We start from the raw sequence: 14,395 nt of genomic DNA, 5'->3' as shown, positions 1-14,395 counted from the left end.
TATATGTTCAGTTACTGTTCACTTTGTTATTATTATTGCTTCCTGGTTCCATCCAGGAGGGGATAGGGATCCCCCAGTTTCTCTTGCCCCCTCCATGGGGTACCCTGGGTAGCCCCTCTCCACTTTGAGCCTTCCAAGCTGGCCCCTGCCCACAACACAATTCAGAGAGGTTGGCACTACACAAGGCGGAAGCGGAAGGCTGGCCCATGGCAGCGTCAGCAAATGGGCACCAGCTGGGCTGGTGGCTGGGGCGGGCTGGCAGCTGCCTGGAGTGGGAGGGCCTGGCAGCCCCTCCCCTGCCCACCCCTGGCATGGTGCCCACCAGCCTCAGGTTTCTCAGGCCGCCAGAGCGGGCAGGGAAGCCTGGCTGGGCTTCAGGGCTGGGCAGGCGGCTTCCCTCTCTGGGCCCTGTTTCCCCCAGGCGCCTTCCCAAATGCAAGGCAGGTTGAAGAGCGCCAGGCTCACCCACTCCTGGCCTCTCCATCACCCTCATCAGCTCCCTCTCCAACACACCCTGCAGCCTCTGGGCCACAGGGCCTTTGTACTGGCTGTGCCCCTGCCTGGTGCATTCTCATTCAATCCCTTCACATCTCCTTCATCTCCTTCAGGCCTCAGCTAGAGTGCACCCCACTGGCCCCTCTCCACACACCTCCCCTGCTTAGTTTCCCTGACATCACATTCTTATTAATTTAACTGTGAGTTGTCAGCTTCTTCATCTCCTGCTCACGGCATCCCCCAGCCAAAGTGCACACATTTAGCAGGCAGCCCCCCATGCCCCAAGGGGAAGCTCACATCACTCCTCATCACAGCGCTGCCAGTTGTCCCCTAGGCTGGCTGTGGGGCACACACTGTGTCCAACACTGAAACCAGGCTCCTATGGCCACAGTGGCGCTAGATGGACACCTGGGGCAGCCAAATTTGGCTCCAAGAAGTGCCCGGGGGCTCTGACAGCCCCAGTACTGAAGGGATCTTCTCATGGTTAGTCCCCATCCCTACATCCCCCCAAATAAACCCAAGGGTGGAGGCCTTGGATTCCCCTTTGGGACGTGGCCCCACCAGTCCACCTAATACCCCTTGGGAGAGGCGGAGAGGCTGGGCAGGGGGCAGCCAGGCCTCTTCCAAGGACAGGGAAGGGCCGAGCATGAGAAGGCAGGTGTGTGCAGTGTCTGAGTCTCTCTGTGTCTCTCCATGTTTCTGGGTCCCTCTGTCTCTCTGTCTTTCTGTCTGTATCTCTGTGTGAGTGTGTCTGTCATTCTGCCGGTTCTGGGGCCCAACTCCTGATGTTGGAGGTGGTACCTCCTTTCAGCTGTATAGCAGGTGCTCCCCTCAACATTCACCTTGCACCCCTCCAGAAGCCCAAAGAGGCGCATCCTTACCCCTCATCAACTCCACAACTCCCAGTAAGACTAAATAATATGGACACTGTGCTCTGACCTAGGCTGGGACCCGACCCCCTCCAGTCCTGGGACCCACAGGGTGGGAGCAGGGAGGTGGTAGCCAGTTCTCGCTGCCATTGGCCTGACATCAGCCTGGCCAAGAACAGACTTAACTCTGGCCCAGAATGAGGACAAGGGTCCTGGGATAAATGTCAGGGAGCTGAGGCTCAGCAGGGGGTCCTGGAGGGCAGTCTTGGCCCAGGGACCCTGGATGAGGCCTTGGCTGCTGGAAGCCTAGAACACAGACGTAGCCTGGAGGTGGCCAAACCATGCTGATTGGCTGCCCACCTTGCAAACTACCATTCCCTTCATCCCTTTCTGCCACTGGGTATAGAAGGTTGGGGGAGGGGTGGGGATGGGGTGTCAGCTCAGAAGCTGCCTGCATCCAAACCCCACTTCTGCCCTCTCTTGGCTGTGTAACCTTGGGCAGTCCCTTCTCTGGGCTTCTGTTTCCTTTTCTGTGAAATGGGTACAATGATGATTCCTGACTCAGCGCTGCTGTCAGAATGGAGAAAAATTGCTAAGCCCTCAGAAAACAATGGCTGACAAAGAGAAAGTGGAGCTAGGAGTCAGAGTTTTGAAGCATAAGTAGGAGTTTTCCATAGGGAAACAGCATTCCAGGCAGAGGGAACAGCATGGGCAAAGCCTGGATGTGGGAAACTGTGATTACAACGAGGATGTACAATAGCCATCCATGGAGCCCTAGCCCTGTGCCTGGCACTTGTCTTCAACAACAATGAGCACCCAATGTTCCTACAGGCAGCTATTTTTGAGTTTCCCAATTTACAGACAAGAAAATGAAGCAGAGAGAAGCTCTGTGACTTGTTCAGATTTCCCGGCGACAGGCAGCTGAGTGAGAGCTGCAATCCAGGCCCAGCTCTCTCACACCATGCTCACTCCAGGCCAGCTGGGGCTGGGTCAGCTGGGCCCAGTGTGAGCCGGGATTCCCCTGGGATGGTGAAGCAGGGGAGGGTGCAGCCTTGGCCTTTCCTGGCCCTCATTCAAAGAGGTTGACCAGACTGGCCGGCAAAGGCTAGCAGTGGGGCTTGAAGGTGTCTGGGGAGGCCTGGAGGCCTAGCTTGCCTGCTGAGCTGAGGCGAGGGAGGGGGGCATGTGGGGGAGGGGAAGCGCCTGGAGATTGTGCTGACGCTGGCAGAAAATTCTGCTTCAAAATTTTATCAGCTCAGCTCCGAGGACGTGGGGGTGGGGCTGGGTGCAGAGGATGAATGTGGAGGGGGAGACCTGGACCTGCATGGTAATGAGCCCACGCAGCCCCCTGCCCCCTGCCTGAGACAGTCACTTCCTCCACTTCTGTGCCCCCACACCCTCCCAACACAGCTTCACTCCCAGCCCCAGTGGCCTGGTGGCCAATTGGTGGGGGTGTAGCAGGAGACTGGTAGAGTCAAGGTCAAGAAATCAAGGTCAAGACTGGGAAATTCTGCCTGGCTCTTCCTACACACTCTGGAGACCTGGAGTTCCACAGCTTCATCTAAGGATACCATTACAAAGAGTTGGCATGGCCATTAACCCCACTGTACAGAGGGGGAAACTGAGACACGGTACAGTTATACGTCCTAAGTCACACGGGGGCTGCATCTGGAACACAGACACACAGGAAACAGTGGCCCTGGCTTTAGCCACCAGCACCTGTGATCTTGAGAGGCTGGACAACACATCTGGCCTCCACATTTCCACCTAGACTGCTGACCACCTGGGATACCTCCACACCAGTCAATGCCCAGCCATCCTGCAGAGCTCCATTCAGCCAAACCTCCTCTTCCAGGAAGCTGGCATGGATACCCACCTCCCCCCCCCCAAAAAAAACCCTGTTCGTCTCAACCTCAGGCATTTGACCACAGAATCAACAAACACCCAGGTGGAAGGGCTGGAGCTTGGGGACACTGGGGACCAGAGAGGGTGGTGACCTAGCCAGACTCACACAGCAGCCCAGCTTCCCACTCATAACACAAATGTGTGCTCCATCAGGCCTCTGCTGGAGGTCTGAGTCAATCAACCAGTGTTCACAGCATACAATTCCAGTACTCTACCAGCTTTCCCCAGAGGCACCAGATTGTACATCTCCCATCTGTCTGTCTCCCATCATTCTCTCTCCTGTCTGCATCCCTGCTTCCACCAACCCACTGGGACCTCCTACGGGTCCGACTTCCCTTCCCCTTGGCCTGCCACCTCCCACATCAGACTTCACATATGCTGGCTCCTCCCTTGGACCTTCAACTGTGCACAAGCCCACCTTCCTCCTTGTACACGGGTGCACCCCATTTCCTCCAGCTTACCTCTCTCCCGTACGAAGTAGGCCAGGTAGAGGTCAAGCTCCTTGACTGCCACTCCGATGTGGTGTGGTTGCACGCAGAGCACTGGGTGGCCGCACTGTGCCGCCTTGACCAGGCGCTCGCCGTCAGTGCTCTCCAGGGGGATACCCTTGAAGAGGATGACCATGACCAGGTCCAGGCGCCACACCTTGTCGGCCTGGCGCAGGCAGTCGATGCGGCGCATCTTGCCCTTCTGGTCAGGGTTGGAGAGCACGCAGCCCGGTGCCTTCTTGCCGGTGATGGCCAACACGAAGTCCTCACGGCACTCAGGCCGGATGTCCTTGCGCAGCTTGGCCAGCAGCCGCGATGCCCACTTCTGCTTCACCTCGGCCTTCTCCCCCAGCAGCTCGTCCTTCACTGCACGCTCCTCGTCCTTGGACATCCGCTTCTCGTGCTTCTTGAAGTACTTGCGCTTCCGTGCCTGCAGGTTGAACCAGGTATAGGCGAAGGCGCGCACATGAGGCAGCAGCGCCTCGATGAACGGGTGGAACTCATCCTGCGGGCAGGCGGGAGAGGTAGGAAGTCAGGAGGCGTTAGGGAATAGGGACCCATTGCCCAAATCTGAAGACTGAAGCCTGGGGACCCCCAGGCAACTCAGTAAATGGGGAGGGCCAGGCAGATGAGGGCAGGGGGCCATTGTAGACCTCTCCACCTCCTGAGGAAAGCTGAAGGGACCCAGAAGTTCATGGGGGACAGACAAAAACCCATTGCTCATATGGGGAAATTGAGGCTTGGACTAGGCATGAAACCCAGGCCAAGAAAGACATTCATGGAGGACTGTCTTGAACCCCAAGACAGGACACACTGAGGGTTCTAAGTAGAGGCTGATGGGGACCCATGTACAAACAGGAAAACTGAGATTGGGAGAATGAGGATGTCATGGATCCATTCTCTTGCTTCTAGAACTGGGGTTTGAAAGTACCATTAAGAACCAGATAGTGGCCCTGGCTGGTGTGGCTCAGTGGATTGAGTGCCGGCCTGTGAACCAAAAGGTCACCTGTTGGATTCCCAGTCAGGGCACTTGCCTGGGTTACAGGCCAGGTCCCCAGTTGGGGGCATGCGAGAGGCAACCAATCCATGTATCTCTCACACATCGATGTTTCTCTACTCTCCCCCTCTCTTCCCCTCTCTCTAAAAAATAAATAAAATCTTAAAAAAAAAACAACAAAAAAACCAGATAGTGAATATTATAGTTGCCATTCCTCCATTCTATACTGTTAAGTGTAACATAGGTGAGATGTCAATGACTGGCACAGTGGTATTCCAATAAAACTTTATTGACAGAAACAGATGGCTGGCACTGGGCCTCCAGGCTATGTGTGAGCTCTAATGTTGAGAGCAGGACTGAGCACACAGTGGGTCACACAGTGGGTGCTTAGTGACTGCAGTAGAAACCAGGCATGGAGCATGGTGCCTGGGGCTCCTTTCTCAGACCCAAGTGCTCAGCAGAGGAAGCGGACACAGATGGGAGTCCAGGGCTGCCCCTACTGGTCCTTGGCGCAGATGGAAAAAAATGAGGATAAAGATTGCATGTACGGACAGGACTGGCTGAGGCCCACAGACCAAGACTGGGACCCCTGGATATCAGGGGCTGATGGAAGGGTAGGGCCTCCAGCATAGGCCCATTGTAGGGGCCAGGAAAGGTGAGGCCCAAGACACCAGGTCAGAATACACTACAGAATGGGAGTTCAGCCATAAAGGTTCAGAGCTAAAGAGAGGGGCCCCTGAAGGCCAGTTCACCTCGCTCTGTCCCCCACAGACCCATTCCACAGATGGAAAAACTGAGACCTAGCCAGAGCTGTGACTTCAACATCTCCCTCCCATTGTGCCTAACTGGTATTGCTGGGCCCATAATAAGGAAACAGAGGTCCTAGGAGAGGACCCAGTCATGAGGTGAGGGACTCTGACTGGACCCCATAGCCATCTGACTTCCCCCATGAAAGCAGCAGCTCCAGAAGGGTCCCTTGGAGAGCCACATGAGACGCCTCATCCCCTTCTTAGGGGGTGGGAGGACTGCATCATTCTCTCCATTTTCTAGCAAGGGGAACAGTCTGCAGAACATCGGGGGCTGGTTTCTCAGCCCCAAGGAGTGAGACAATCAAGGAGAAAGGGAGACAGTGAAAAAACATCAGTCCCACCTCCCCACTCTTGCCTGGACTGGGCTAGGCTTCTTGAATGGGGTGATATCTCTTCCTGGCTTATGAACCCCATTATCGGCCCAGCTCTCTAAAGGCTGCATTAGCTATTACAGTCAAACCTCAGTTTTTGAACATCTTCCATCTTGAACAACTTGGTTCTCAACCAAGTCGTTCACAAAAAAAATGTCTCGATTGTGGAACAAAACTTCTGTTCTCCATCTGACAACCCTTTCATGCTGATACTATATTTCTAATGGGAAAAAAATGATTTCGTTTTTGAACAAATCGCTTCTCCAACAGCCTTCCTGAGGGAGTTAAGTTCAAGAACCGAGATTCCACTCTACCATTATTATTGATGTTGTTATGATTAGTTTGCTTGCCTGCAATCTTCCAAGAGGGCAGGAAAATGCCTAAGACTTTGCTATACATTGTGTGATGTGGAAACAGGCTCAGGGAGGGGAGGAGACCTGGCCTAGGCGCCATTCTCAGGGCCTGTGTGATGCTAAGAACCTAGGACTCCCACCCCCACAAAAGCCATCAGGCCGCTTCCTCAGAACAGCCCTCTCTCCGCAAGGCTAGGGTCTCAGAGGAGAAACAGTGCTGTGGGCTCTTGGTTTGCTTTCTAGGTGGGTGTGGCTGTGCTCAGTCCCACCTCCAGACCTCAGATGCTCATGGTACCTGCTGACCTGTACGTCCTCCCTGCTCTGTGCTTCATCTCCCTTTGAGCCACCTCTGGCCATGGGGTGCTGAGGGGGGAGGGGGATGACCTCAGATTTCACTTATTACTGAGTCTCTGAAAATAGCCTCCCACCCTCACCAGGGTGGGGTGGAACGGGGCTCGGCTTGTGCATCCAGATCCCCTCTCCAATGTGTTCTGAAGCATGAGTCACTGGAACAACTGTGGCAGGGACTGAACCTTGGGCCCTTTTCCGCTGCCCCCACCCAACTGACCTGCTGAGGCAGAGGGAGGACAAAGGGGTCCATCCCTTGACAATCCCTGTCCAACCTGAGTCGCCTGTCCTGAGCTTGAATGCCACTTGACACACCAGACCCAGAGATGGGGAGGCACTTGCCCAGGGTCACACAGCTAGCTGGTCAGCAGAGCCCAGGGCCAGAACCCAGGCCACCTGGCTGGAGACATGGGCGGGGGAGGGGTGGGAATCGATAGAGGCACAGGTCGCTGTCCCTGTGGAGGGAATGCCAGGGCAACAGTGTGGACGTTGGGCTGTGGCTGCCACCCAAGTTCTGGTGATTACTGGGGCCCTGATAAGAGGGAACTGGGAAGAGGCAGCTGTGGTGTCAGCCAGCAGGGGCAGGCTATAGTCCCCAGACTCTCTCTCTCCTTGACCGCCTTTCTCTCTGAGTACCTCCCCACTTCTGAGCCCCTCTCCCTCAATTTCTTTTCTTGGTCTGGGCTCCTCCTCCCTAAGCCCCCACCCCTCTTCCAGCTCCTTCCCTATTTCCCCCTCCTCCCCTCTCTGATCTCTACCCCTTCTCTGGGGAAAGGTGCCAGGAAGCGAGCAGGGGTGGGAGCCCACGTCACCAGTGACCCTAGCTGGTCCTGGAGGAAGGAAGACAAACAGTCTGTAACTGGGTCATGGACCTGCTGCCCCATCCTCCCTCACACTCCCTGGGAGGTCAGGCCAGATGAGAGGCAGGCTTGTCACTCTCTTTGTCCCACAAGACCTGCAACAACCAAGGCCTCTTCCGCAGGCACCTCCCAATGCCCTCACTGGCTGACAGGGCAAAGGAGACATCCAAGGCAAGCTAGATGCTGAGAAGCCTCCCAAACTCCTACATATCCCTCAAAACCCTATCTCCAGTGTTCCTTCCTTTAGGCAGCCTTTCCTGCTCTCCTCAGGGTTCCCTCAGATCTAGCTTGGACCATACAAGCTGTGGGGTCTGAGTCCAGCTGTTTCTCCTCCTCCAACCCTAAGTCCTAGGGCTGAGGCATTCATGGTTAGGCAGACCCTATAAGGGAATGAGGCTGGGTGATATCAGCCTCCATTTGCACCTTCTGTATGGCCCAGGAACAAATCACTGCTCTACTATGGGCCTCAGTACCTCGTTTAGTACAATGGGTAGAAAGGGACATTGTGGCCTGTTGGGGGTTGGGGGGCTTGCCTACTGCCCTGGCAACCAGGGAGTGGAGGGACGGGGGGCAAGGCTAGGCCTTGCCCAGAAACCCCACTTGGCCCACTGGGACTTTCTGAACAAAGAGGGCAGCAGCAGCTTGGAGGTAGGGTCCAAGTCCTTGCTGGGCCCTATGGACTGGGCATCTGTACACTGGGTTGGGCCCCTCTATTTTCCCTATTGCCCCCACAGTGCAGGGCAGCACACCAGCACATGGAACTCCAATTCCCACCAAAAATGTTCCAGGAAGGATTCTCTCTCCTTTATTCACTCAGCGATCACTATCTTATCCACCTCCTAAGCACTTATTCCAAACTCCTATGCATCCTTCAAAACCCTGACTTCAATGTCCCCTTCTCCAGGTTAAGCCCAGCAGAGCTCACATGTGAACACAGACCCATCTGGCACCCGAGTTAGGGTTCCTAACTTAGGGTATCTCCTCCCTGCAAGCTCAGAGCATCAGAGATCATGAACAGCTCTTATCTAATGAGGGAGAGAGCCATTCAGGCGTTCAACAAACATTTACTGAGTGCCTACTGTGTGCCAATCCCATGCAAGGCGCGGGAGACCCAGCAGTGACCTAGGTTTGGCCCTCACCCAGGTCCCAATCTGAGGCAGGAATGGACACTAAACAAGCCAACAAATACGTAATAAAATGTCGGGTTGAACAAAGTGGTTTGAAGAAATTGAGAGAAGTTTAAGGGGGCCAGGGGGGTGTAGGGTCTCTCATAGGAGAGGAGACTTGTACGAAGACCTGAAAGATGACAATCCAGAGTAGCTTTCCAGGTGGAGAAAACAGCACCAGCACAAGCAAAGGTCTGGAGGCAGGATCGTGCTTAATGTTCTAGGGGCACAGCGAGGAGGCAGATGAAGTTACAGCAGAGGGAACTAGAGGGAGAGGGCAGGGAGGTGACTGAGGCTGTTGTGCGGGGCTTTACTGGCGTGGGGGAGGAATCTTGTAAACAGACCAGAGAGTGAAAACCCCCTACCAAACTGACAAGTGAGGGTGAGTCCTGGATCTCTGACTTCCCTGCCTGGTATTCCAGGAAGAGGACTGGGGCTGAGCCAGAGGCACGGTGTTCAAGACAGTCAAGGAGTGAGGTCGTGCCTTTTGGAGGCTGAGCACTTATTGTGCCCACTGTATGGAAGGAAAGACTGGCCCAATGTCACACAGCCAGGAAGAAGCAGAGCTGGGACTTCAGCCTGAGTCCCTACAACTGTGGACATCCTGACTCCTCGGCCCCCCTGCTGGGCCTCTGGGGCTCCCCAGCCATGCCCACTCTGCACTCCATGTGCTCTTTCTGAATTCTGTGTGGCTCCCTTCCGCTGCTCCACCCTGGGTCACATGCTGCCACCCCCTCCTCCTGGGAGAGGCCGACTCTCCCCAGAGCAGCAGCTCAGCCCTGCGTTGTCCCCCATCCCCCACCCATCCCCTCACCTCAACTACAGCCCCTCTAGGAGATGGGTTTGATCTGTCTGGTTCACCACTGTGTCCCCAGAATCTAGATCAGTGAAGGAACCATCTCATCCTTTGCCTGTTGACCCTGTTCACACACCCCAGCTGACAAAGGCTGCTGGTACCCACTTGGTCTGGCCAAACTTGGGAAGACCCTGGACAGGACTGGCCTGGGAGGAAAGGTCAACAGAAAGACCCTCATGGGTCAAAGCTCCAGTTTTTGTTGGGTGACAGCTTTCTATCCAGTTATTTGTTGTCTATGTATACCAGTCACTGTGTGAAGGGTGAAGAATTGGAGGGACGCGTAATTATGTTCCCCACTGGGGAACACAGGGAGAGAGGATGAGGCTCAGAGACTCGAGTGCCTTCTCGCAACTGGCAGAACCATCCATCATTCACCCACCCACCTACCCTCCCACCCATCCATCCATCCATTCATGCAACAGATAGTTATGAGCAACGACTGTGTGCCAGGCCCTGTGCCCAGAACCACAGAGGCGCCCTGTTTCTCAGACTCCTAGGGCGGCCCGAGGTGTTGAGGATTACTGGTCACTTCATTGCACCGGGGGGGACGCAGAGGCATGGGAAAGCTAGGTCACCACCCAGAGTCACATAACTGGAAAGAGAGCTCCATTCTGAGCCTCCTGAGCAGGATTTGCATGCAGATCTGAGGCCACCCTAGGTTGCTGCTACCCACCCCCCACCTTAGGGCAGTCTGAGGTGGGGCGGGGTTCTGTCCTCATAGGTGTGGTGTGAGTGTGCATGACAGTGCTGGGGTGCCCCTGCACTGCTGACTGCAGATCCACGTGCACCCAGGTGTGTGAACATGAGCAAGAGCTGCATGGGGCAGGGGGCCCAGGACTCAGCATTTCCCATCCGTCATGAGACAGGGAGGGAGGAAGGCTCAGGCAGAGAGAAAGAGACAGAGCGACAGAGGGAGAGAGGGAGACAGATAAGACAGAAGGAGGGAGGGAGGAAGGGAAGGAGGGAGGAAAAGGGAAAGGGAGAGGGAGGGACAGTGAGAAACGGGGGGGGGGGGGGCAGAGAACGCTGACTAGGCCAGAATCCCAGCTTCGAGATTTACAAGGCGCTGCGCCCTGGTGCTGAGGCACCTCCACTGCAGAGAAGGGAGGGGGGAGAGATACAGACGCGGAGAGAAACGGAGGGACAAAGGAAGGGAGCTAGGTTGTGCCTTTTACAGGATCTAATCAGAGGCTATCAGACCCTGGGTAGGGGGCACATAGGGAGTCCCCACCTGCCCAGGTCTGGCCACTCAACCAGGTGCAAAGTGGCCCCAATCCCCAGTCCCACCAGCCATGCTGTGCTGCCCTGGAGAGGCCCTAGTCCTCTCTGGTCTTGGCCTCCTTCCCAGTCCAGAGGTGCTGGGGAAGCCTGACCCTCACCTGGCCCAGACCTCACTGCATTTTGCTTCCCCACACCCCCATGGGAGGTGCTTAATAAAGATCTACTAAAACAAACCAAAGTCGGGACCCTCTCCCAGCCTCAGTCTCCCAACTGAAGAAGTGGCAGTAAAGAGAGTGCCTCCCCGAGGACAGAGGTGAAGGAATGAAGGAAAGAATGAATGAATGAGGGAGGGGGCCCTGGCGGCTGCACTGGCTGTGGCCCCGGGGAATCCTGGGCACTGCAGCCAAGAGAGATTTGGCCCCAAACCCGGAATAACTAACGTGGCGGTGGCAGCAGGCAGAAGGGAGGCAGGGAGGGAGGCCCAGAGTGGGGCAAGCGCAGGGAGGCTGGCCTTCCCGCCGGCAGGATTTATGGAAGTAACGGCTGCTCCACACAGTTCCTCTTAAGAGTAAAAGTGAAAAAGAGCTTGAGTCACCACCATTGAAATAAGGACAGGGCTCCCAGAATACTTCAGGGCCACCACCGCCCCTAGGTGGGCAGGGCCAGGGGCACAGGGCAGCTCACACCAGAGCTGTACCCCCCAAAACACTCTCAGCTCCTAGGAGGATCCGGGTCAGATCAGTCAGATTGGCTAAAACGGGGCTATTTTAGGCTGGACTCAGGTTGTAAAATCAGTCAAGTCGAGGGGGGTGATGGACACCCAGAGACAGAGAGACCCAGGGAGAGACCGATGCGGTGAGGAGAGAGATGCACAAACAGGGGAGAAAGATGGTGAGAGACAGACAGAGAGGTGGAGAGAGACAACAGAGACAGAGAAAAGTGACAGATGAAATGACAAGGAGAGAAAGAGGCAGACAGAGACAGAGATGGAGAGTCAGAGACAGCGAGACAGGGGGAGAGAGCGAAGACAGAGAGAAACAGGGTGGGGCCGATTAGGCAGACTGAGCCAGAGAGGGGGTGGGGGAGACACATGACAGTCCTGCAGGGGCTGTCAGGGTCCTCTCAGGTCCCCCAGCTTGAGACTCCAGACCATGCTGGGCCTGCAAGGAGCTGCAGGAATTAAACTGAGGAGGCTGGGGTAGGGGTGGAGGATACTTGACAGGAGGTTGAGGGAGGCTTCCCTCCAGGTTAGGGAGAATAAACAGAGGAGGGGGAGCCCCTGCGTTTGCACAGCTCCCTCCCCACTCCAGCAGGGAGCGCTCTGGTTCTCTGCCGGTTTCTGTCGCCTTGTGTCCCTGTCCCTTGTGCCCAGCAACCTGGTTTTTGTGACTCCATAAGAGAGTCTCCTGGCTGATCCTTGCCCTGCTCCTGGGGAAAGCCAGGCCCAGTGAGTGCCCAAGTTCACGGGTGATGCCAGGGCTCTGGTTCTCCCTGCCACCCCCTCTCTGCAACGTGGATAGAGGCCTGTCTCCCAGCGTCCTGATGGGGGAATTCCAGGGCACAGTGACAACAGGCGGCCTTCCAACCTCCTCGCCTGGAATAGCCTTCCTCTGCCTTACCCCCTCCCTGCCCCCCTCCCCCGTGGCCCTAGGGAGTACGCAAGAAGGGCAGAGGGGGCAGGGGCACCCAGAGCCACTCAGGCCACCCACCCCCTAAGGCCTGAGCTGGGGAGGCCTAAGGCCCCGTAGCAACTGGACCAGAACCCTAATTTTTATTGGGGAACTTCAGGACGGCTGGGAGACTGAGATGGGCCAGTGATGACTACTTTGAGGGACCCCCTCCAAAAGTTGCTCAGAGGGAAATGGAGGCCTGGAGAGGGGTAGGCACTTGCCCAAGGTCATCCAGGAGATGGTGGGTAGGACAAGCCTGTGACACCCCCCCCCCCCTCAGCACCAGCCCTCACTGTCTGCCGGGAGCCACGAACTCCGCAGCGGGTGCTGGAGGAGGCCAGTGACAAAGATCCTATCCTGAATAGGGGGGATCTCTGGCAGAGACAGTCTCTGGGGCCCAAACTGGACATCTGTGCTCTCCCACACAGTGTTCCTCAGGACTTTCAGGGCTGCACTTTACAGTTTGGAGGCCATGCTGTGCCTCTCTCTAAGAAACTGCTTGAGCCCCAAGTCACCTCAAGGGAAACTGAGGCTGGAACCCCATTGGCCTGAAGAAACACAGGACATGGGGTGGGGGCAAAGCTGGAAGGTAGAACCAACAGAAGAACGGGTGTTGTCTGGGAGGGAGTTGGGACGTCCCCGGGTGTGGCCTGGGGAAGGGCAGTCCCCCACCCCATCTTTGCATCGGGGCTCAGCTTTGGCAGCCTGGGAGCGTGGTCAAGGGTTAGAGGCTACGGGAGGGGGCACCGGCTGGTACCGGCGGGCAAGGGTGTGAGCAGCACCGCAGTGCCTGCCAGACCCCGGAGCGCAGGCCTCTGGGCTCCTCCCGGCTGCGGCTCAATAACCCCCAAATCGATGCGGCGAAAACATCGGGACGGTGGTGGGAGCACAGGGATGGGGGAGAGCAGGAGACAGAGCAGGGAAGTTGAGCACCCCTCCCCCCACCGCTGGTACCTCCAAGTTCGCGCGCCCCCTCCCCCTCCACGCACACGTGGGCCAATAATGGGGGAAAAGGCGGCCAGGGCTGGAGTGGGGGCTGGAGTGACGGGTCGCAACCTTGGTGAGGAGAGGGTCCGGGGAACACATCAAGAGTGCTGGGGAGCCCAGGAGCCAGCCGGGACCCCCTCAATTCCTCTTAGAGGCAGGCCCCGGTCCAGGCACAGGGTTCACGAGGAACGCTGTCTTTGGGGGCGCCCCTCAGACCTTCCCGAATGGGTGGGGAAGCTAATCCTGCCGGGGGGCAGGGGGCAACCTGCAGCCGGCGCCTAAACGTCCAAGACTAGGGTAGGTCCTGATCGTGGGGTAGGGGAGCAAGCTGCGGAGCTAGAGTCCGGGGTGAGTGTCTGGGGGGGGCGTCCCGGCCCAGCCCATCCCCCACTGGCTTCTGGTCCGTGTTTGGGGCATCCCGGCCGGGCCGCCGGAGGACGCGTGCCTTTTTCGTCCCGCCTCCTCGGGCTTCCAAACTCCGGAACCAGGATGCGGGGAACGCGGGACCGGGCGCGCGGGCGGCGTGGGCCGGGGGCGTACCTGGGTCAGGCAGAGCGGGGACGAATACATCCCGGGCGCGGCGGGAGGCGCAGGGCCGGCCGGAGCGGGCGCGCTGAACTTACTGAGTCATTTTTCCAACCCCCCCCCCCCCCCGCGGCCGCGGCCGGCGCGCGCTCCTAGCCGCCTCCTCCCTCGGTTTCCCTCCCTCCTCCCTCCCGCTCTCTCCCTCCCTCTCTCCTGCGTCTCTCACTCCCTCTCTTCTTTTCCTGCCCCCCACCTTCTCTATCCCTCTCCCCTCCTCCGTCTCAGTGTCTCTGTCTCTCCTCCCTCTGGCAACCTCCTCTTCCCTTCCCCCCAATTTCTCTCCCCTCTCCCTCCCTCCCAATTTCTCTCCTCCCACCCGAACCTCCCACTTCTCAACATCCAACTTTCAAAGAAAAGAGGGAAAATAAGAGCGCGAACGAGGAAGGCGAGCCGCTCCCCTCATGCCTCATGAACC

The 14,395-nt window shown here is 57.1% G+C and overlaps 1 protein-coding gene across 3 annotated transcripts in view; it reads right to left on the bottom strand.

Moving 5' to 3' along the window:
• Window positions 1-14,026, bottom strand: part of NFIC (nuclear factor I C) — a 55,624-nt gene extending 41,598 nt beyond the window's left edge. For all 3 annotated transcript variants that reach the window (XM_090289290.1, XM_090289292.1, XM_090289291.1), the window contains exons 1-2: window positions 13,936-14,026; window positions 3,731-4,262 (exon numbers count right to left, since the gene is read on the bottom strand). In XM_090289290.1, coding sequence (XP_090145416.1) covers window positions 3,731-4,262; window positions 13,936-13,965 — 562 coding nt within the window. In that variant the 5' untranslated portion in view covers window positions 13,966-14,026. The remainder of the gene's footprint in view (window positions 1-3,730; window positions 4,263-13,935) is intronic.
• Between the last annotated feature and the right edge of the window lie 369 nt (window positions 14,027-14,395).

This window comes from Furipterus horrens, unplaced genomic scaffold (genome assembly GCF_987537825.1).
Source record: "Furipterus horrens unplaced genomic scaffold, mFurHor1.1.pri manual_scaffold_10, whole genome shotgun sequence".
Taxonomy (NCBI): Eukaryota; Metazoa; Chordata; class Mammalia; order Chiroptera; family Furipteridae; genus Furipterus; species Furipterus horrens.
Note: the sequence above shows the minus strand (reverse complement) of the source record. Positions and strands in the feature narration are given on the sequence as shown.